Below are 23336 nucleotides of genomic sequence, written 5' to 3'. Positions count from 1 at the left end.
CATCAACCATTATGTTATCTCCTCGATAGCACCTTTTTATAAGAAATGTGCAACAATATGTAGGCATATGTCGAGCTGTAACGTAGCTAAAAGTTAACATAAGTGTCTGAACATATTTTAGTGTAGCCTAGACTACCTGTAGCTGCTAGTGGTTCCCCCTCCTCATGCGCCACTTGTGCAGATGATTACAGGGGACACAGGATCTAGTGTTCAGGATGGGGATGCACTCCGTCATGTCATTGTATTCCAACTTGAAGCGCTTTTGTAATTGTCACCGAATCGTGTTCTTGAAGGAGCAAACAGCAACCAGGTCAGATGTCCAAACAAACAAAGTTGTGCTGATCATGTTAAAAGTAACTAACTAGTATTAGTGGGTGCCCTTTTAAATGATTATGCATAGCACTAGTTATATTTAAAGGCCACTTTGCATATATTGGAGGTTACTGTAGCATCTGTGTCATCTTTATCAAAGTACATTTTAACCACTTCAATCTTTCAGTGCAGAGACATCGGCCTTCTCACCCCACTGACAAGTTTCTGAAATGTAGGATGGCAGGGGAAGAGTAATTTATATTCATGAGTATAGCAATGTGACGAGGAGGAGGGCATGGCCGGGCCAAGAGGAAGCACGCCCGGTGCTGAGTTGCCCAATCAGCAGGAGAGAGATAAAAAGAGGAACTGGGGACGCCAGAGGGAGAGAGAGATGCACACAGCAGTGTTTGTGTGCGCGCGCTGTTATGTTAAGTCTTCCTCAGAGTTTTATTAAAAGTCTGTTGATTGTTATCCGTTTCCTGCTTCCTCCTTTCCCGAACAAGTAGAGAGATCTGTACACTGGTGCCGAAATCCGGGACTGGAGGAAGATGCAGCGATCCTCCACGACGCTTGGCGATGGCACTGGATTCCGCCTCCTGGCAGCCGGCAGCGTCTCCTCCATCCCCTGGTGGACGGCAGCGGTTCCTCTGCCTCCCGGTGGACGGCAGCGTGTCCTCCGTCCCCTGGTGGAGGTAACGGCTCCTTCTTTTATCTCTCTCCCACTGATTGGTCAACTCAGCGCCAGGCATGCATCCTCTTGGCCCGGCCTTGCCCTCCTCCTCATCACAAGCAATAACTGATGGCACGATTCAGTAATATTCTTCAGGAAAGCGCTACCTGATTGGTCAGAGTAGCTATAACCCAACCCCTAGACCTAAAGTCTTCCCCTGCCATCCTACGTTTCGGAAATCCACCACCCGCTGTATTTCCTACATACGCCTTTTGTACATCACGTGGATGCTGCCATTATGTCCTTTTTGGAGCTTGAAAGTATTGGACCTCATTGACTTAGATTGTATGGACAAAAACACATCATACATCCTTCAAAATATCTTTCTTTGTGTTCTGCAGAAGACATTTTTTTGGGGGGCAGAGTGTTTAGGTCATTTTTATATGTACATACAATAAGTGGCGCAGAAATTACACACTTCACCTTTAAAAGGTGCATACGATGTTCCTACAGATGTGTGTGTTTTACATAAAAAACATTAGCATAACCTTTTTTTTTAAATGCATAGACCACATACAATAATATTTAAGTTAAAAAACACAAAAACCAGGATAATCTGTGTCTACTTTTATTGCACAGTCCCATTAATTCTAAAATCAGACAGCAACAAACAAACAACGCAATGCAAAAGGAAGAGCATAACTCTGCAGCTTTGACTTTTTTACTTTTTGTGGTGCATGAGGGCAGAGAGAGAGAGAGAGAGAGAGTGAGAGAGAGGAGAGTGCAATGACAAACGGTCTCTTCCTTCCTGCATGCATGCAGCACCATGCTCTCAGCAGCACCCCTCCCAGTGTGATTAGCAGGATATTGATTTGAGATGTGTTGTAATCGTACACTGGACACCAGCAACTCACTAGTGTGATGCATTAGGCTTGTGCAGACAGCCTCCACTCTTCTAGATAGAAAGAGAATGAAAGGGGGGAGGGAAAGAAAGAGTGAACGAAAGGAAGGAAGAGATTAGCAAAAGGTGTGAGCATTATATAGACTGCAAACAGCAAGTGAGAGTGAGAGAAAAGGCAAAAAAAGGCATAATAGTGTGACAACAGCTAGAGAGGAAAGTGCTTCTGAAAATGCTGCTTTCTTTCCTTCTTTTTTGCACTGTTTTTCAGTATTAGGCCGGTATGAAGACCAGGAGTGTTTGTATACATAGACAGAAAGATAGATAGTCAAAAAGACAAGAGATAAGAAAAAACAACAGCAGAAACAGAGGTAGAGTGCAAGAGGGTGAGTGCAAAAGAGAGAGGGAGTGTGTTTGTGCGAGATAGGAGAAAGGGAGAGAGAGAGAGAGAGAGATAGAGAGAGCGCAAGCAAAAAATCTCCCGTTTCTGCACATGGCTGAGTAAGAACCAGATCTGTCATCCACGCTGGCACAGGGCCTTCTCATCTCACCGTATCTTCAGTCGCTCTCTCACAGCTTCAGCATGTATGCAGGTACAGAGCCAGGCAGGAGCCGCATACTGAGGGGTTTAGGGGCCGTCTGACTGTATTTGAACACCTTTCTCTCTTTTTTCCCCACAGATGACATACTAGGCAAGAGGAGAGCCTACTCCCCCAACAGCAGCAGCGAGTGCCCATCTGACAGCAAGAAGTCCCGAAGCGTGTCACCTAAAGGTAGGGGCCCCTCTTGAGAAACGTGCGTGTGCTGGAGATGATAATGTGGTACAATCAGAGCTGTTTAACCTTAGCACATAAAATGGAGTAGGTGGGAATAGACAGGTTGAGATTGAGTGAGAGTGGAGGGAAGGGGTGGACAGATAGTAAGAGGAGGGTGGAGAGAACAGCACTCAATGGAAGAAAGACATCTCCCTCCTCCTCTTAACATATGCAGACACTCTTCACTGTGAGTTCACAAGTGCAGATATGCATCACTAATTTGCATGTTTTAAATGTACAGATGTATGTTCTATAAAGCACTTCAGTATAGACTAAGGAAATCATCTCCAGTGTTGGTGAGTAACAGAATACATGTAACGGGATTATGTATTTAAAATACAAAATATAAGTAACTGTATTCCACTATAGTTACAATTTAAATCATTGGTAATTAGAATACAGTTACATTCAAAAAGTATTTTGATTACTGAAGAGATTACTTTGCATTTTATTGTCATTTGTTTCATTTAATATTTAGTCCTTTCAGATGGAAAACATTTATACATATAAATGATGCGATCCAAAGTGCATTTGAACAGTGGTGAAACACTTTCTTATGATGAGCAGACAGAGAAGTAAGTCTGAAATAAGTTTGGAGCAGAAGAAATAGAAATAAACCTTGTGCAAATTGTCAGCTTTATGCTAAGCTAAAATGCCATTTTTAGCCATTTTACATGCACGTTACCAGGCACGATCATATTTTTTTATCAAGAAATTCATGTTTGATCATAATTTCTTTTTTTCTAGTAAGACCTTTGATATTAGGGCAAAATCATATTCTTGATAATCATTTTTGTATTATTTTCCTGTAAAAATATCTAAAAATCCTTAAAACAAGATCAATTAGATTAATCTTGTTTTAGAAACAACACTGCATAAGATATTTAGGTTTTTCAGAGAATGTATTTTTAACGTGTATTTTGTCACTGTACTCTCAGAGTTTTTACAGTCAAAACAAGTGAAAAAACTACCAGTGCTGAAGAAGTAATCCAAAGTATTTAGAATATGTTACTGACCTTGAGTAATCTAACAGAATACGTTACAAATTACATTTTACAGCATGAGTTCTATAATCTGTAGTGGAATACATTTCAAAAGTAACCCTCCCAACCCTGATCATCTCTTTATCTTCTTGTTGTTTTCTTTAAATATGAAGTTTGTAATTTCTTCTATCCCAGCTTGATTTGTAGAGACAACTATGTGCAAGCCATCTGTTGATTAATTGGATAGGTTGATCCCTGTAAACATAGAGACGCTATCAAAATATTGATTGTTGAGCATTCCGACCAGTTGGGGGCAGGATCTGTTTTCTGACCAATGGAAGACGGGGGGAGTGTTCGCAACCTGGTATCACAGAATCGCGTTAGTATAGCTACATTTTTGAAATTTTTTAGAATCCTAGCCCACACTCCCTCCTCCAATACCAAGCCAAGATCCTTCTCCCACAATCTCTTAAGAGAAGCTGAAGCTCCGTCCCCCAGACTCTGAATTAACAGGGAGTAATACACCGATGCCTCATGACCTTTTCTGAAAGCAGTAAACACCACTCCCAGAGTATATGCCGCTTTAGGGGGGTGTAAACCACTCCTAAAAACAGTACAAATCAGGTGGCGCAACTGTAAATACTTATAGAACTGAGATCTGGGAATCCCAAAAAGTTGAACCAAATTTTGAAAGGATCTCAGCACTCCACTCTCATATAGGTCACCGAGTGTAGTAACCCCCCTTCTAATCCATTCTGACCAGCAAAAAGGGGACTTGTTGATGCATAATTTGGGGTTCAGCCATATGCTCAAGGCAACATTTAAATAAATGTCTGAATTAAACACTCTGGACACCTTTGTCCATACTGAGTTCAAATGCGAGATAACGGGATGTAAATTAACTTCTCCGATTAATTTGATAGAAAGGCTCTGTAATGGTGAAATAGGGGCAATAACTTCCTGTTCTATACAGAACCAGGGAGGGGCTCTCTCAGTTGGAAGCGACCAATGAGCCAAATGTCTGAGACCAAATGCATAATAATAAAATAAAATCTTGGGTAGGCATAGCCCACCTTTGTCAAATGGCCTATGTAACTTATTGAAATGTAATTTAAGGTGCTTACCATTCTAAATTAAGGACTTCGCTATGTTGTCAAATTGCTTGAAATAAGAGAGGGTGACATCTATAGGGAGAGACTGTAGCAGGTAGTTGAATTTTGGAATACAATTCATTTTAATAACATTAACTTTCCCGATCATAGATAAATGCAATGAAGTCCACCTGCACACATCGCTCGAAAACTGTTTTATTAAGGGGTCAAAATTAACTAACTAAATCACACAATTTTGCTGGGAATAAAATGCCCAAATACTTAATGCCCTGTTTGGGCCACTGGAAAGCGCCCGGCTGGAAAGCCGTCGCTGGGCAGTACGCTGTCAAAGCCAAAGCTTCGGATTTAGACCAATTGATTTTGTATCCTGAAAACTTAGAAAAGGAATTAATAATTCTGTGGAGGCAAGGCATAGATCTAGTAGGGTCAGAGACGAATAATAAAATATAATCTGCGTAAAGCAAAAGCTTAAGCGCCACACCTCCCGCTACCACCCCTGGAAAGTCGTCCTCCTTTCTTATTGCAGCTGCTAATTTTTCCAGGGCAAGACAGAACAATAATGGGGAAAGTGGGCAACCCTGACGAGTGCCCCTATTCAAAGTAAAATAATCTGAAATTAATCAATTTGTTTATACCGCCGCTACAGGGTATCTATAAAGTAACTTAATCCAACCAATAAATGTACTCTCGAACCCATATATTTCCAAAATCTTAAAAAGATAATCCCATTCTACCATATCAAACGCCTTTTCGGCATCAAGTGAGATGGCAGCGACCGGACACTGATCATTCGCCACTGACCACATGATATTGATGAAAAGCCTAATGTTGTCAGAAGAGCTGCGGCCTCTAATAAACCCCACCTGATCTATATGTACAAGAGATGTCATAACTTTACTTAATCGATTAGCCAAAATTTTTGACAGTATTTTTACATCTAGCTGGATCAGGGAAATTGGACGGTAACTCTTACACTTGCTTGGATCATTGTCCTTTTTAAGGATCAGACTGATCTGGGCTTGTGTCATGGTTGGGGGAAGCGTTCTGTTCTTTAATGATTCTGTATAAACTTCTAGCAAAAGTGGAGCCAATTCTGTAGCATAAGATCTAAAAAATTCAGCTGCAAAACCATCTGGCCCCGGAGCTTTGCCTGAAGGCAAGGCCTTAATTACCTCGTCAAGCTCCTCCAATGTTATCTCAAATTCAAGAGAATTTTTTTGCTCAGTCGTCAATTGTGGAAGTTCTAATGGTTCCACAAATTTTCTAACATATTCATCAGTAGATGAAGATGTGGAACTATAGAAATCAAGTTAGAACTCTTTAAAAGCATTATTAATATCAATGGCTGAAGTAAAAATTTCACCACCAGCAGATTTCACTGAGGAAATGGTAGAAAAAGACTCTCTCTGTTTCATATATCTAGCCAGAAGCTTCCCTGCTTTGTCCCCCGACTCAAAGTATGACTGTCTTGCCCTGAACAACAAAAACTCCACTTTCTGCGACAAAATAGTATTATATCTATATTTCAGTCGGGTCAGTTCTCTGAGGCCATCAGACGACATTCAGCGCTTCAGCTCTGCCTCAGCACTTTTAATATTCTCTTCCAACTCCACGAGTTCTTGTGTTTTGGATTTTTTGATAAATGAGGCATACTGTATGATCCGACCCCTAATAATCGACTTAAGTGCCTCCCAAGCCACGCCCACAGAGGATACTGAGGACCAGTTGGTCTCCATATAAACACTGATTTTAGTCTTTAACATTTGTTGGAAATCAGGATTTTGCAAAAGAGATACATTAAAACACCAACTATATGATTTATTTTTCTCTGTATGTGGCAACATCTCTAAACTCACCAGGGCGTGATCTGAGACTAAGATGTTTCCAATTGAGCAATCAACAACAGATGAAATGAGGGATTTATATATATATATATATATATTCTAGAATAAATCTTATGAACTGTTGAAAAAAATGTATAATCCCTACCAGATGGGTTCAAAAGTCACCAGATATCTGCAAGATCAACATTTTTACACATCCTGTGAAGCGTCAGTGTTGCTCTAGGGGGCTTACACACTTTTGCTTCACTATGATCAAGGATTGAGTCCATCAATAAATTAAAGTCTCCTCCCAATATTATATCATGAGGGGTGCTAGCGGTTTGCAACATCCCTTTTAAGATCTATAAAAAAAGCCCTGATCATCAGCGTTAGGTGCGTAAATATTAGTCAAAATCAACCTTTGCCCCTGAATGTCTGCTAAAACAATAATGACTCTTCCTATTTTATCTTTAATCTGTTTGAGAAATTTTAATTGTAGATGTTTATTTATCAATATAATGACCCCCCTGCTCTTACTTGAGCCAGCACTAAAGAAAACATGTCCACCCCATATCTTCCAAAGTTTTTCAGCTTCCTGTGGGGAAAGATGTGTTTCTTGAAGAAACACTATATCATACAGTGCATCCGGAAAGTATTCACAGCGCTTCACTTTTTCCACATTTTGTTATGTTACAGCCTTATTCCAAAATGGATTAAATTCATTATTTTCCTCAATATTCTACAAACAATACCCCATAATGACAATGTGAAAGAAGTTTGTTTGAAATCTTTGCAAATTTATTAAAAATAAAAAAACGAAAAAAATCACATGTACATAAGTATTCACAGCCTTTGCCATGATACTCAAAATTTAGCTCAGGTGCATCCTGTTTCCACTGATCATCCTTGAGATGTTTCTACAACTTGATTGGAGTCCACCTGTGGTAAATTCAGTTGATTGGACATGATTTGGAAAGGCACACACCTGTCTATATAAGGTCCCACAGTTAACAGTGCATGTCAGAGCACAAACCAAGCCATGAAGTCCAAGGAATTGTATGTAGACCTCCAAGACAGGATTGTATCGAGGCACAGATCTGGGGAAGGGTACAGAAAATTTTCTGCAGCATTGAAGGTCCCAATGAGCACAGTTGCCTCCATCACCCATAAATGGAAGAAGTTTGGAACCACCAGGACTCTTCCTAGAGCTGGCCGCCTGGCCAAACTGAGTGATCGGGGGAGAAGGGCCTTAGTCAGGGAGGTGACCAAGAACCCGATGGTCACTCTGACAGAGCTCCAGCATTTCTCTGTGGAGAGAGGAGAACCTTCCAGAAGAACAACCATCTCTGCAGCACTCCACCAATCAGGCCTGTATGGTAGAGTGGCCAGACGGAAGCCACTCCTCAGTAAAAGGCACATGACAGCCCACCTGGAGTTTGTCAAAAGGCACCTGAAGGACTCTCAGACCATGAGAAACAAAGATTGAACTCTTTCAATCTCTTGCCTGAATGGCAAGCGTCATGTCTGGAGGAAACCAGGCACCGCTCATTACCTGGCCAATACCATCCCTACAGTGAAGCATGGTGGTGGCAGCATCATGCTGTGGGGACGTTTTTCAGCGGCAGGAACTGGGAGACTAGTCAGGATTGAGGGAAAGATGAATGCAGCAATGTACAGAGACATCCTTGATGAAAACCTGCTCCAGAGTGCTCTGGACCTCAGACTGGGGTGAAGGTTCATCTTCCAACAGGACAACGACCCTAAGCACAAAGCCAAGATAACAAAGGAGTGGCTACGGGACAACTCTGTGAATGTCCTTGAGTGGCCCAGCCAGAGCCCAGACTTGAACCCGATTGAACATCTCTGGAGAGATCTGAAAATGGCTGTGCACCGACGCTCCCCATCCAACCTGATGGAGCTTGAGAGGTCCTGCAAAGAAGAATGGGAGAAACTGCCCAAAAATAGGTGTGCCAAGCTTGTAGCATCATACTCAAAAAAGACTTGAGGCTGTACTTGGTGCCAAAGGTGCTTCAACAAAGTATTGAGCAAAGGCTGTGAATACTTATGTACATGTGATTTTTTTCGTTTTTTTATTTGTAATAAATTTGCAAAGATTTCAAGCAAACTTCTTTCACATTGTCATTATGGGGTATTGTTTGTAGAATTTTGAGGAAAATAATGAATTTAATCCATTTTGGAATAAGGCTGTAACATAACAAAATGTGGAAAAAGTGAAGCGCTGTGAATACTTTCCGGATGCACTGTATTTCTTACGCTTAAGAAAAGAAATAACCTTCCTTCTTTTTATGAACCCATTGATATTCCATGTGAAGAGAGACAATCCACTCATATTAACAATTGACATATTGATATAATAATAATAAAAAAAAATTGTGTGTCAAAAGCAAAATTATACAGACCACATTTCCCACAGTCAAACCCTGAACAAAACAAACAGAAAAAAGAAAAACGTGCGCATTAACCCCACGCACGACAGCGCCAACTGCCGTCAATCCCTCTAAACTCAGAAGGTCCATGTACGCATGCGAGAACCCCCGCGACAACTTTGCCATAGGATTGCTCAAGTCCGGTGCTTCTGCACAGGTTTTGTGAGGCAAAATTACATAACAGAAAATACTTTGTAAAACAAACTCCAGCCAATAGGCAGAATAAACACAAAGAACAGTCTTGAAGGTGTGTTCCTCCACAAAACAAACTCCAGCTGATATAAAGCCGTTCAGTTTCCTCAGACAGACAAACAAGTGTTCAGTGAGCCGGCTGTTATGAGTGCAGCAGATGACGTAATCATTCCAATGTCCCTTAAAAATACTCCACAAAAACAAACTCCAGCCAACAGGAGGCGCAAGCACAAAGAACGATCAGATTAATCCACAGCTGACCCAAAGGAGTATTATTCAACAGAACAAACTCCAGCCACTAGGCGGAGCCAGCACATAAAGAAACAAAATAGGCATCCCGGTTCCTCGAGTCAAATTCACTCGGAGGCCGCATAAAAAAAATACATCATGACTTACTCAGACCGACAACTTTATAAAAGACGTCCTTTATGTGAGCATGTAGATATTTTGCGGTCATCCATAGTGTCCATTCTCAATCTGGTCGGGAACTTCAGTGTAAAAGCGTTCTTCCGTCAATGCAAAAGTTTCTTGGAGTGTCATGCCACAAAACAAACTACAGCCGCTAGGCGGAGCCAACGCAAAAAGAAACAAAAATGGCACCCAGCTTCCTCGGACAGTGAGACCCTGAACAGCGAGTCAGTCCACTCACATAAGAAACGCCCAATGGTTTACTCACCCATAGTTTGTATGAAGGCCAGTGCCTTTTTGGGGCATAAAAATACTTTGCTGCCGTCCTTGGTGTCTATTCTCAGTTTGGCCAGAAACACCAGTGCAAAAGCGATCTTCCATTGATGCAAGAGTTTCTTACATTCCTTGAACCGATCGCGTTTCTCTCTGGTCGAATTCGCAAAGTCCGGGAACAAGAAAATATTGTGGTTCTTCCAAGAAAGCTTTACTTTGCTCCTTGCCTGGCGCAACACGAGATCTTTGTTGGATAATCTCAGAAATTTGGCCAGGATTGATTGGGGCCTGTCTCCCTCAGCAGATCTCCGAGCCGGGACTCTGTGAGCTCGCTCGATTTCCAGTTTATGGCCTGTTATGTCGAGCAGACTCGGGAAGAGCTCATCAAGGAATTTCACAATATCTCTGCCCTCTTCGTGCTCAGGAATTCCAACAATTCGTGTTATTCCTTAGGTTCATATTTTCGAAATATTCAAGTTTTTCCAAAATGTGTTCCAAGTCTGTTTTGGACGCGGGCGGATTAGCGGATAATTCCCTTTCCGAAGATTCCAGATAATCGATTCGTTTTTCAATTTCTGTCACTCTTGTGACCAATTCAGAGAATTTTGTTTCCATCGCCGTAATTGATCGACGTATTACAGTGAAATCCTCCAAGTCAGCAACAACCATCGTCAGCATCACCGAGATGTTGGACAGTTGACGCTGGATTTAATCTCCCGACGAGCTTTCCAAATCGAGTCCCTGGCTCACAGTCCCGTCAGAGGCCTCAGCTTGAACACGTAATTGTCTTCTAATGTCTCCAGAGTCTGAGGATTTTGACTTCTTTGCCATGTTTACCTGAAAGAATAAATATGTAACAGGGTGTATCGAATCTCACTGGATTATAACATGAAAATACTTTAAAAAAAACTAGCAAAGTACGCAGAGCTAGTCGCTCACACGTCTGCCCCTCACATGGCGTCACGTGACCTCAATATAATGCTTTATTAACATCTTCCAAACAAAGTCTTCCACAGTATAAAGATAGAAATGCACTAAAATATCACTAATTCAAGAAACATTAAACGTTTCCCAAAGTCTAAGTGGGAGTTTGGCTAATTGAAAGAACTAGTTCCCACATAGGTTGCATTTTCATTGCAATGGGCATTAAATCTCTTGAACTCTTATCTGCCACAAGGAGGCTATGTGGCTATCCGCTTTCTTACAGCAATCGTGAAGCTGGTAATTAAAATGTTCCTTACATAGGCTGAAAAAAACTTGATTTCAAACACAGTGTTTGTGTGTGTTTGTGGTATGTGCATCAGTGTAATGACTCCGGGTGGACACATTACTAAGGTTCTGCCCTCCCAACAAGTTTTTATACTGGTTTATACTATATTAATGGTAAATGCATTAATCGCGATTAAGAAAAATTAACACAAACTTTTGATTTAAACGCGTTAATTCTGACAGCTCTAATATATATATATATATATATATATATATATATATATATATATATATATATATATATATATATATATAGATAGATAGATAGATAGATAGATAGATACACACACACACACACACACACATATGTTAGTCTTGGGATCTATGCTTTTTTTACGCATCTACATCATAATCAGAAAAGTTCCTCGATGATTATCAATATATATCAGCATTTTTTCAGATATAATTAGTAGGGCTGCTTGTTGCACAATAGTCTTTGTCTCTATAAACATATTTCTCAACACAACTTTGTGCGATTGGAAGGGTAAATTAAAGGGGGGCACACACCAGGCGCGTCTGGCTGATGACATGGCACATTCTAAAATGAAACAATTATTTTCTATGAAGGTATGCACACATACTAGACACCTACAACTCCAGAGGCAGCTCAAAATTCTGCAGTGCCATGGAGCGCAACTCACATATTTTACCATTAAATTTGACCCAAGTCATTATCAAAAGAAAAAGATTATTTACTTTAGCCATCACTGGATGATATTTTGTGTATAAGTATCTTTCATATAGCTTTCACAATGTATTTTCAGTTACAAGTATGTCTTTATTACAGAGAAATTGCATAATAATTTCTTATCATTCAGTTTGCGCAGTTACACCAGTTTTATACACTAACCTACAAACTCATCAACGTCACTTTGTTCATTCTTGAAGAAATACAAAAACCTTTGTAAATTTTGTGTGTATGGTGACTAGATTCACAACTTCGGACTGCCACCTGCACTGCATCGACACGTCCTTCAGTAATATGTACATCTTTCATCTAGCAAAAGGAGGAAGTCAAACATCCCCTTCCTACATCTTTCTCTTTTCCTTCACTTGCTCTCTTTTTCTCTATCTAACAAACTGCTTCCGGCTGATCACAAACTCCTAAACTGGACTTCTTGGGTCTGAGCGTGCCATAAGAGTTGTCATTATGGACAGCCAGATACACTAGGGGGAAGGAGTGTTCTTGTTCTAGAAAGCATTTGATTGGACAAAGTTTCTAAGGCGCTTCATGTCGTCATGAAATGTATCTAAAAAAAGATATTTTATAATAAAATTATGATATTTTATATAAAATTTTGTCAGCATTTAGAAGTACACTAGCATATTGATGACCTTAAAGGGAATAAATATAGACTAAAAGTCACAGGGACTTTAACTAAACACACTCACCTTCACCCAGAACTGCACAAAAAGTATCCTATGTTCAAGCATCAGTGATCTAGGTCTGTTTAGACTTTGATAAGTTTTGTATGAAATTTTGGTTTTATACTGTTTTAGCCTAGAGCATGGAAGTCGACTCTTGGGGTGGACTTGTTTGTTATTGTTGTTCTAAACAATGAAACCCAGTAACCGAGAGCCAGTATGCAATGATTCTCTAATGTGACTTAGGAAATACTGTGTTTAGCCCTTTTTGGGGTGGCATATAACACATGTCTGTCCATCATGACAACTCTTATGACACGCTCAGACCCAAGAAGTCCAGTTTATGAGTCTGTGATCAGCCGGAAGCGGTTTGTTAGATAGAGAAAAAGAGAGCGAATGAAGGAAAATAGAAAGATGTAGGAAGGGGATGTTTAACTTCCTCCTTTTGCTAGATGAAAAATTTTGTGGTTTCTTTTTACTCTCATGGTAAGTCTGTGTGATAAGCAACATTTTTTTTTTGTTTTTTTTTTTTTGTACATTTGGAGATCATTTAAGCCTCTGGGGGTCTGAGGGTGTTTTGGGCCCTGGAGAAGTTTTGACATGCCTTGACATTTGTGCTTTTTTCAGTTGCTTAAAAACATATTAATGGCTAAAGTCTGATAACACTGTATTCAGCACAAACTGGGCTACAATAATATGTGAACAACATGTATGTTCATGTTTGTATTTTTGAGAAAATAACGTTTATGTGTGGTTTTTGAAAAAACAAATATTTTAAGTCACTGAAATAAGGCCATATAACACATACTAAACATTTGTTCACAAGACTTTTGAGAACTGGATCTTGTAGCCTAGAGTTTTTGCTACAAAAATGATGTGAAACCATCCTGATCACTCATTCTCTACAAAACAATATAATCATTTAACTTTTGTAAGACACTTTTAGTGTTAGAAAGGACATATGCAAGGAGGCGTGGATGATCATGAATATTGATGTGATTCACACCTAAGGAGACAATGACCCCTCCCCTGAGAGAAAATAAATATGAAGAGACTTAATGATTGAATGTATTGTTTGTAGCTTATTCACAAAATCAAGTTTAAGTTAAAATAAGTAATCTGACTATACATTTTCTTTACATAAAGACTTTACTTATAAACTTTAGACCTACACTACCGTTTAAAAGTTTTAGATCAGTAAGATTTTTTAATGTTTTTAAAAGAAGTCTCTTCTGCTCACCAAAGCTGCATTTATTTGATCCAAAATACAGCAAAAACAGTGATTATTGTGAAATATTTTTACAATTTAAAATAACTGTTGTCTATTTGAATATATTGTAAAATGCAATTTATTCCTGTGATCAAAGCTGAATTTTCAGCCTCATTACTGCAGTTTTCAATGTCACGTGATCCTTCAGAAATCATTCTAATATGCTGATTTTCTAATATGGGCATATTTACAGCACATTTTACACATTTACACCCGAACAGATATTTGCAAGCATAAACTTCGTTGATGAGGTAGCATAAACACTAGTTCAAATATAATCTAAACATTCATATTATTTTTATATCATATTACATATCATATTTATATCATACAGCATACAATTTAAATAACCGCTTTAGCTGAAACAACATTTAAATGTAACTAAAACTTGCCTATTAGGACATATTTCAAATTTCAATACTTTGAAAACTGGCTGGCAAGTCTGGAAATAGTCCAACTAGTAAAATATGTCCATGTTTATATAAAAAAGCATGTCAACTAATATGTAAGTAAAACTAAATGACTTACTCATCTGAAATTGTACCCTCGGCTGGATCAAGTCGCTCTTCAAATGTTCCTCGTCGGATTTCCATTCTTCTTCTGAGGAAAATGTGAACTCTTCGTCACTATCCAGGAGCTTCCTCACCTGTGTAGGGTGCCATCTTCCAAACGCGCAGAAAAGTGAATGAACTTGATGTTTTTTAAGGCACTGTTGGGGGTGTTTACCATTTGCATTGATCGCCTCAGCACATTACTGTATGAATAGCGTGCTCTGCTGGTGGATGTGATCTCATTAGGGATAATTAGCTGAGCCAGGAGAAACTGTACATCGCTTTGTTTCATACAGATTACATTGCAGGAGAATATTTGTTTTAAATTTGAATTGTTTTATTTAAAAGTAGACATTTTAAGCTTTCTTTAGACATATGTTTCATGTTTGTGTGATAAATATTAGCAGATTTTCAGTTCATTTTTGTGACGTGTTTCAGAAAGATGCTCGCAGAGACAGAGATGGCTGAAAGCGCACCCTGTTTATTTTCTTTATTTTACAAAAGCACAAGGTTTTGTTGTTATTGTGAGTGTACACAAATAAAAGTAGACCCTTTATAGTCTCTAATGATGTCTTACACTTATCTGTATGCCCAAAAATGATGGAGTATTTTAAGTTGTTTCCGCTGTTATGAGGAAAAATCCAGCAGGACGCGCCGGCGCGTCCGTCAGCCCCAGAGGGTTAATGTAACTTTTTGTACAATTAGGGGGAAGCAATCAAGACATAAATGTTAAATCCAAAGTTTTAATCAAAGTCTAAATGTTCAAAATCTAAATGTAATCGTAATGCTAAATATTACAACCTGAACTAACAAGGTGGAGCGGTGCAAAAGAGAGGCAGCAGAAATATCAGGCAAACTTTGTGACAAATATAATCAAGGTGTGATTTAGCAGGAAGAGTTGAACAGGTAGCGAGAGCTGGACTTAGGCTATTCATAACACCAGATTTACCAGTGAGGAAAAATAGGTGCAAACCTACATGGCAAAATTGTTTATAGTTCACGCAAAAACACAAATTCTGTCATCATTTACGCACCCCTATACCTTTCCAAATCGGTATGGCTTTCTTTCTTGTGTGGAACACAAACTGAGTTATTTTCCAGAATGTCCTGAGTCAGACTGCTCTTTCCTATACAATGAAAGTAATTGGGGACGGGGTTGTCAAGCTCAAAATATGGCAAATAAACAAAAAAGGACCATAAAAGTAGTCCACATGGCTCATGTACTAAATTCTAAGTTTTGATAACTTTGCAAATGACAGTCTAAAATTTTAATTATTAATCTTCCCCTCCACAATAGCATGCAAATCTCATTCATATTTGCATACAGTTTTGATGCATCAAGATGTGTCATGCCAGGTTTGACGTCAGTGACACCAGGCATCATTGGTTCCCTATCTGTCACTCACTCGACGTTGGTGTCGATGTAGTGACACTAGGGGTCACTCTTGGGAGCCCGAGACACCTGAAAATTGGCGAGTGGTATTTGCATGCCACTCCCCCGAACATACGGGTATAAAAGGAGTTGGTATGCAACCACTCATTCAGATTTTCTCTTCGGAGCCGAACGGTCATGCTCGCTGAGCTGAATACTACTGTTCATTCACCTGCTGGATCTGACGGCGCATTTCAGCGGCTTCTCCCTCCTCTGCACTGGTGCACTGCAGAGAATGCCCCTGGGCGCTTCGGCAGAAAAACTAGAGAGTATATTTTCTGAAAGAGCATTTTTCCCCTCTAAAAGAGTATATATTTCTCTAAAAGAGCGCACACACGGAACATCTTTTTAAAGACGCGTCTTTTTAAAGATGCTTTTCCGATTGTGTGTTATTCCTGGTTGTGCTCGTTATCTCTCGCCTTCTAACGGTCACGATCACTGTCTTTCGTGTCTGGACACTGCTCACGCGGAGACAGCGTTCGTGGATGGTCATGTTCTCATTGCGAGAATATGTCCGTGGCAACGTTGTGGTCGCGGCTCGCCTTCGTAAGAAAGCGAGCCACCCAAGAGGCTCCCGCCTCGGTCCTTTTACCCACGGGTTTGAGGCCAGCGCGGCTAGCACTGGGGGCGATTTGGGGACCCCAATGGGACCGCCTCCGCCGGGTATCCCCCCGCGGACCTCCCATTCCCCAGCACGCTCGTCTGCCCCGATCAGGCTTCCAGGTGAGTCCGCTGGCTCGTCTCACGGCGAGTTCGACCTCTTATTCGGAGCCCGCGAAAGTGATGAGCTCTCGAGTGCAGCATCGGAGAGCAGGCTTGTCCAGTCGGAAGCCTCAGCTGGGCTCCTCCCTTCGGGGTCGATCGCCCAGTCACAGGCTGACGCGGAGATGATGACATGCTTTCCCGGACAGCTGCGAGCGTCGGTTAGAGTGGATTTCACCGCTCTTCCCTGAACCCTCGCGGCTCGGTGATTGGTTCCTGGGCTCGCGGCGCCGCTCAAAGCCATGCCCCGCCCCGTTCCTTTCTTCACGGGAGGCACTTTTTACTGCCCGGTCCCGATCTTTTCAGCTTCCCCGCTCTCACTACCCTCAATGGTGGGGCGGCCAAGGGTTATTCGGCAATCCCCCGGTGGATAAAGGCGCTCGCGGTGCACCTATGCCCGCAGAGCGCCGCCACCTGGCGCGGGTGCCCAAAGCCCCCGTCCAAGGCCTGTAGGTTTATGTTGTCTCAAACGGTCAAAGCCTACGGTGCCGCTGGACAAGCCGCCTCCGCCCTGCACGCCATGGCTCTCCTGCAAGTCCGCCAAGGCGCTAAAGGAACTGCACGAGGGTAGTTCCGCCCCGGGATTAATGCAGGAACTGCGCTCGGCGACCGACCTCACTCTCCGAGCGATGGAGGTCACGGCGCGGTCTCTCGGGCGGACGATGGCCACACTAGTGGTCCAGGAGCGCCACCTTTGGCTCAACCTGGTCGAGATGGGTGAGGCCGATAGGACACGATTCCTTGCTGCCCCCATTTCCCAGGCGGGCCTATTCGGCGACACCGTCGAGGACTTTGCCCAGCAGTTTTCGATGGTAGAGCAGTAGATGGATGCTAGCCGGCTTATCCTGCCCCGACGCGGCTCAAGATCCCGCACCCCATCTACTCATCGCCGAGGGCATCCTCCTGCGGTGACTGCACCGGCTCTGCCGCAGCCCGCCCCTTCGGCCTGGCCCCGGCATGGAGCCCACCGCAGGAAGCAGACGCCACCCGTCTCGCGGCCGCCCAGAACCCGTGAAAGGCTTCAAAGTGCCCTTGAGACGGGCGACCCAGGGACAACGAAACCCGCTGCTCTGGAGCTGGTAAGCAGATCTTCATCTTTTTGTTACCTTTTGCATTTAATTGCGCTGCATGCCCAAGTGGCTGCAGTACTCAAGAGCTCAGCAAGAGTGGTTTCCTTGTTCCCTGGGTCACATATCCGGTGTGTATGGCTGGCATCACGACCACCGTCCACCACTCCATTTGGCAGGTTGGCGCTCCAGCGGCGGTCTCCCGCCCTGAGCGCCCAGCTGTGGCACAAATCCGCCCCCGATGTGACAGTCTCCACGGGTCACGAGGACAGGCCTCTTCCTCCCCCGTCCCAGGCTGTTCTGGGGGTGGTCACAGGGAGCCAGGTAAGTGCTTCGATGTCCTCGGACTCAGCATGGCCACGATGTGGTGTGGCACCTCGATCTCCGCCCCGCCGCGAGGCCCCACCTGCCGGTACATCCGATGACATTGTCCCTTTGGTCCCCCTTGCACGGAACTTGGACGCATGGCTTGCGCTTTCCAGTCCGTCACGAGGGCTGGTCTGGACCGTCCGACTCGGCTGCGCGATTCACTTCGCTGGGCATCCGCCCAGGTCCAGCGGTGTCCACTTCACCTTGGTGAAAGACGGAAATGCTGCTACCTTGCACGGAGATCGCTACCCTCCTACGGAAGGACGCGATAGAACCTGTCCCTCCAGCCGAGATGAAGAAAGGGTTTTACAGCCCCTACTTCATTGTACCGAAAAAAGGCGGTGGGTTGCGGCCAATCTTGGACCTGCGAGGACAGAACCGGGCCTTACACAGACTCCCGTTCAAGATGCTGACGCAAAGACGCATTCTAACGAGCGTCCAGCATCAAGATTGGTTCGCGGCGGTAGACCCGAAGGATGCGTACTTTCATGTCTCGATCCTTCCTCGACACAGACCCTTCCTGCGGTTCGCGTTCGAGGGTCAGGCGTATCAGTACAAAGTCCTCCCTTTCAGCCTGTCCCTGTCTCCTCACGTCTTTACGAAGATCGCAGAGGCTGCCCTTGCCCCGTTAAGGGAGGTGGGCATTCGCATTCTCAACTATCTCGACGACTGGCTAATCTTAGCTCACTCTCGAGACGTGTTATGCGCACACAGGGACCTGGTGCTCTCACACCTCAGCCGACTAGGGCTTCGGGTCAGCTGGGAAAAGAGCAAGCTCCTCCCGGTTCAGAGCATCTCTTTTCTTGGTTTGGAGTTGGACTCAGTCTCCTTGACGGCTCACCTTACGAACGAGCGTGCCCAGTCGGTGCTGGCCTGTTTGAAGGTGTTCAAACAGAAAACAGCGGTTCCACTGAAACTTTTTCAGAGGCTCCTGGGGCATATGGCATCCTCGGCGGTGGCCACTCGGGTTGATGCATATGAGGCCGCTTCAGCACTGGCTCCAGGCTCGAGTCCCGAGACAGGCATGGCGCCACGGGACACACCGCGTGGCCATTACGTCGGTCTGTCACCGTCTTTTCAGCCCTTGGACCGACCTCTCGTTTCTACGAGCAGGTGCTCCCCTAGAACTGGTCTCCAGGCGCGTCGTGGTCACGACAGACGCCTCCAAAACGGGCTGGGGCGCTGTTGGCAACGGGCACGCAGCCGCCAGCCTCTAGAGGGTCCGCGGCTGCGTTGGCACATCAACTGCCTCAAGTTACTGGCAATTCTGCTTGCCCTGCGGAGGTTCCGGCCATTGATCCAGGGCAAGCACGTGCTAGTTCGGACAGACAGCACAGCAGCGGTAGCATATGTCAACCGCCAAGGCAGTCTGCGCTCCCGCTGTATGTCACAACTCGCCTGCCGTCTCCTCCAACGGAATTAGCAGCACCAAGTCGCTGCAAGCCACTCACATCCCGGGCAACCTCAACACTTCGGCGGACGCGCCGTAACAACAGGTTACCCTCAAGGGAGAGTGGAGACTCCACCTTCAGATGGTCCAGCTGATTTGGAGTCGATTCGGTCAGGCACAGGTGCACCTGTTCGCCTCCCAAGAATCCTCCCACTGCTCGCTCTGGTACGCCCTCACCGAGGCCTTCCTCGGCATAGACGCGCTGGCACACAGCTGGTCCCCTGGCATTCGCAAATATGCGTTTTCCCCCAGTGAGCCTGCTCGCACAGACCCTGTGCAAGGTCAGAGAGGACGAGGAGAAGGTCGTCCTGGTAAGCACCCTACTGGCCCGCCCAGACGTGGTGCTCGGACCTCACGCTCCTCGTGACAGCTCCCCCCGGGCAAATTCCCCTGAGGAAGGACCTTCTTTCTCAGGGAAGGGGCACCATCCGGCACCCGCGCCCAGACCTCTGGAATCTCCATGTCTGGCCCCTGGACGGGACGCAGAAGACCTAAGCTGTCTCCCACCTGGGGTGGTAGACACGTTCACTCAGGCTAGGGCTCCCTCTACGAGGCGCCTGTATGCCTTTAAGTGGCGTCTGTTCGCTAAGTGGTGTTCTTCCCGTCAGGAAGACCCCCAGAGGTGCGCAGTCAGATCAGTGCTTTCCTTCCTGCAAGAGAGGTTGGAAGGGAGGCTGTCCCCTTCCATCTTGAAGGTGTACGTTGCTGCCATAGCAGCACACCACGATGCAGTCGACGGTAAGTCCTTAGGGAAGCATGATCTGATCATCAGGTTCCCAAGAGGCGCCAGGAGGCTGAATCCCTCCAGGCCGCGCCTTGTTCCCTCATCGGACCTCTGTAGTTTTTCAGGGTCTACAGAGAGCCCCCTTTGAGCTTTGCAGTCAGCCGGGCTTAAGGCACTCTCCTTGAAGACTGCCCTCCTGACTGCGCTCACTTCCATCAAGAGGGTAGGTGACCTGCAAGCGTTCTCTGTCAGCGAAACGTGCCTGGAGTTCGGTCCAGGCTATTCTCACGTGATCCTGAGACCCCCGACCAGGCTATGTGCCGAAGGTTCCCACCACTCCTTTTAGGGACCAGGTGGTGAACCTGCAAGCGCTGCCCCAGGAGGAGGCAGACCGGTGCGCGCTTTACGCATCTATTTGGATCGCACGCAGAGCTTTAGAATCTCTGAGCAGCTCTTTGTCTGCTTTGGTGCACAGCGGAAAGGAAGTGCTGTCTCCAAGCAGAGGATCGCCCACTGGCTCACTGACGCCATAACTATGGCATGTCTCGCCCAAAACATGCCGCCCCCGGTAGGGCTACGAGCCCATTCTACCCATGGTGTAGTGGCTTCTTGGGCCCTGGCCAGAGATGCCTCTCTAACAGACATTTGCAGAGCAGCAGGCTGGGCAATACCCAACACCTTTGCAAGGTTCTACAACCTCCGGGTGGAACCGGTTTCGTCCCAGGTAGTGGCACGCAACACAAGCGGATAAGCCCGGGATAGCCGGCCGGGTGTATCGCTTGCACATAGCGCCTTCCACCTCCTTTTGAGCTGAAGACGTGCGCTGTTAATTCCCAGTAGTGTTCACAAAAGTTGTTCCCTGGTTGACTTCCTCCGAGCCCTGTGGCAGTCGAGTTTTCGGAGAGACTCGCTGCCGGCCCAGTACACGTGCTAACTAAGAGCCCGGTTCTGGGGTAGGTGCTCCACATGTGGCGGTTCCCTGTAAGGCTAACCCCATGCGATCTATATCTTCCGCTAGTTCATTTCCCTACTGGCAAACTGCGTCTTCCTTGGGCAGAGCCCCTCAGTCTCCATGTTGTAGTAACTCCTCCCCCATTGGGCAGGATCTACCTTGAAGGCTCTCCACATGGTTGGAAAGACCATGTGATGTATTCTTCCACTTAAATATCCCCCCCTCTCTTGGGGCGAGGTGTGGTCTCCGTGGTGTCCTCCCCTTGGGAGGGACACCCCCCGACTAGACCTGGCGGCCCAGTCAGATAATCCCCCTTCTTTTTTAGGGAGTGGAAAAAGAGAAGGGGAAAGAGACCACGACTGCGTTAAGCCTGTCTCTATCTCTGGGTAGTCGACTTGTCCCCAAAAAGGGCCTTTCGACACTCATAACTGTGTTGGGGGAGGTTACGTGTCGACCTGGTGCGCTGGCTATGAGGCACACAGCAAGTCTGCCCACAACACACCGCCAGTTCACGTAACACAGTTCAGCCTTGTGGCGTTTTGTATAGGGACCCCTAGTGTCACTACATCGACACCAACGTCGAGTGAGTGACAGATAGGGAACGTCATGGTTACTGGTGTAACCTCCGTTCCCTGATGGAGGGAATGAGATGTTGGTCCCCCCTGCCACAACGCTGAACTACCTGCTGAAATGGCTGGACCTTATATCGGCTCCTCAGCATAAAAACTGAATGAGTGGTTGTATACCAGCTCCTTTTATACCCGTATGTTCGGGGGAGTGGCATGCAAATACCACTCGCCAGTTTTCATTGGCCTTTTATCAAAGACCAGAGGTGTCTCGGGCTCCCAAGTGTGACCCCTAGTGTCACTACATCGACACCAACATCTCGTTCCCTCCATCAGGGAACGGAGGTTACAACAGTAACCATGACGTTCTTGGTTGTTATGTGACCAAGTGTTATTGTTGTCTAACTTAGTACAACATATATTGAACATGCATTCAAATTTGAATTTGCAAAATCATTTAATTTGTTAATTGTACACATTTTCTCAAATAAACTAAATGTGTGATTTCGGTTTTGAAATAAATGTTATCAACATTATATTCAATTTCATCATAGTGAGGTCTTTCTCTTAACGCTTGTTTGAGCTACATCTGGAAAAATTTTGACATTAAATTTTACATTAGAAATGGTAACACATCAATATATTATTTTGTTGTTCAGTTCAACAATATGATAAAAAAAATATTACAGTACTATATCAAGTATGTTTTATATGTATAGTATACTGTATGTCACAACACATCCACACCCAGCGATTAGGCATCTGAGCTCTCTGTTGTTTGGACAGTGTTTTATTTTGAAGCTTTACCTTCTCATCACTATGTAGCACAAACAGCACAACTTCTGCACTGAGAATGATAAATCAGTGTTATGTGTGTTTTAACCCTGTAAATTACAGTTGGCTTGTGTCGGTCGCCCGCTGTGGATTAGCATGGCTTTGGAACACCGCTGATCTAATGCCTTATGTCTGCGTGTCTGTGATCCACCACCACACCACACCCAAACAACATAACAATGTGTATAACGTGTGTGGCTTTGTGTGCATGTGTGTGTTGTTTGAGAGCTCAGCAGCTGCTGCTGTCTAAGGTCTTACCTCCCAAACATGCACAAACACACACACACACACACAACCACATAAATTGCACACAAAAGTGCAAATACTTGCACACATATACTGTACGCACAGCTGGAGGTCAGCACAGATCTCAGGGCAGGTATTACCTTTAATGACTAAAGCAAGACAAAACAAAAATGCAAAAGCTGGACTTAACACAAACTGTTCAGTGATACAGGCAGCAAGACAAGCAGCTTTACACTGCAGATACCTTCATGTCTCCTGTAGCAGTGAATGCACCTTTTAGGGGTAAATCATACCAACCATGGACTTACTATAATCTTACATACCACAGAAAATGCCACTGACTTCTATTGTTTTTATATAAAGCTAATTATATTGACTACCGACTAACCCTGATCCTACCCTTAAAAGAAAACTTTTTGCATTTAGAATTAAAAACAGAATATGCTTTATTTATATATATTTTTTTAAATTCAGGACGTCCCAGAATGTCCCCAAAGCGAGGTTTTGTCAGACTTAGCTCACTTCTAGGGACAGTTTCTACAACAG

The 23336-nt window shown here is 44.3% G+C and overlaps 1 protein-coding gene across 4 annotated transcripts in view; it reads left to right on the top strand.

The window, feature by feature from the left end:
- Positions 1-23336, top strand: part of samd11 (sterile alpha motif domain containing 11) — a 124293-nt gene that overhangs the window by 64452 nt on the left and 36505 nt on the right. For all 4 annotated transcript variants that reach the window (XM_051662998.1, XM_051662997.1, XM_051663000.1 and 1 more), the window contains exons 5-6: positions 816-1004; positions 2561-2653. In XM_051662998.1, the coding sequence (XP_051518958.1) occupies positions 816-1004; positions 2561-2653 (282 nt within the window). The remainder of the gene's footprint in view (positions 1-815; positions 1005-2560; positions 2654-23336) is intronic.

The sequence above is a fragment of the Myxocyprinus asiaticus genome, chromosome 29 (assembly GCF_019703515.2).
Source record: "Myxocyprinus asiaticus isolate MX2 ecotype Aquarium Trade chromosome 29, UBuf_Myxa_2, whole genome shotgun sequence".
NCBI classification, from domain to species: domain Eukaryota; kingdom Metazoa; phylum Chordata; class Actinopteri; order Cypriniformes; family Catostomidae; genus Myxocyprinus; species Myxocyprinus asiaticus.
This window is presented reverse-complemented; position numbering and strand designations above follow the sequence as displayed.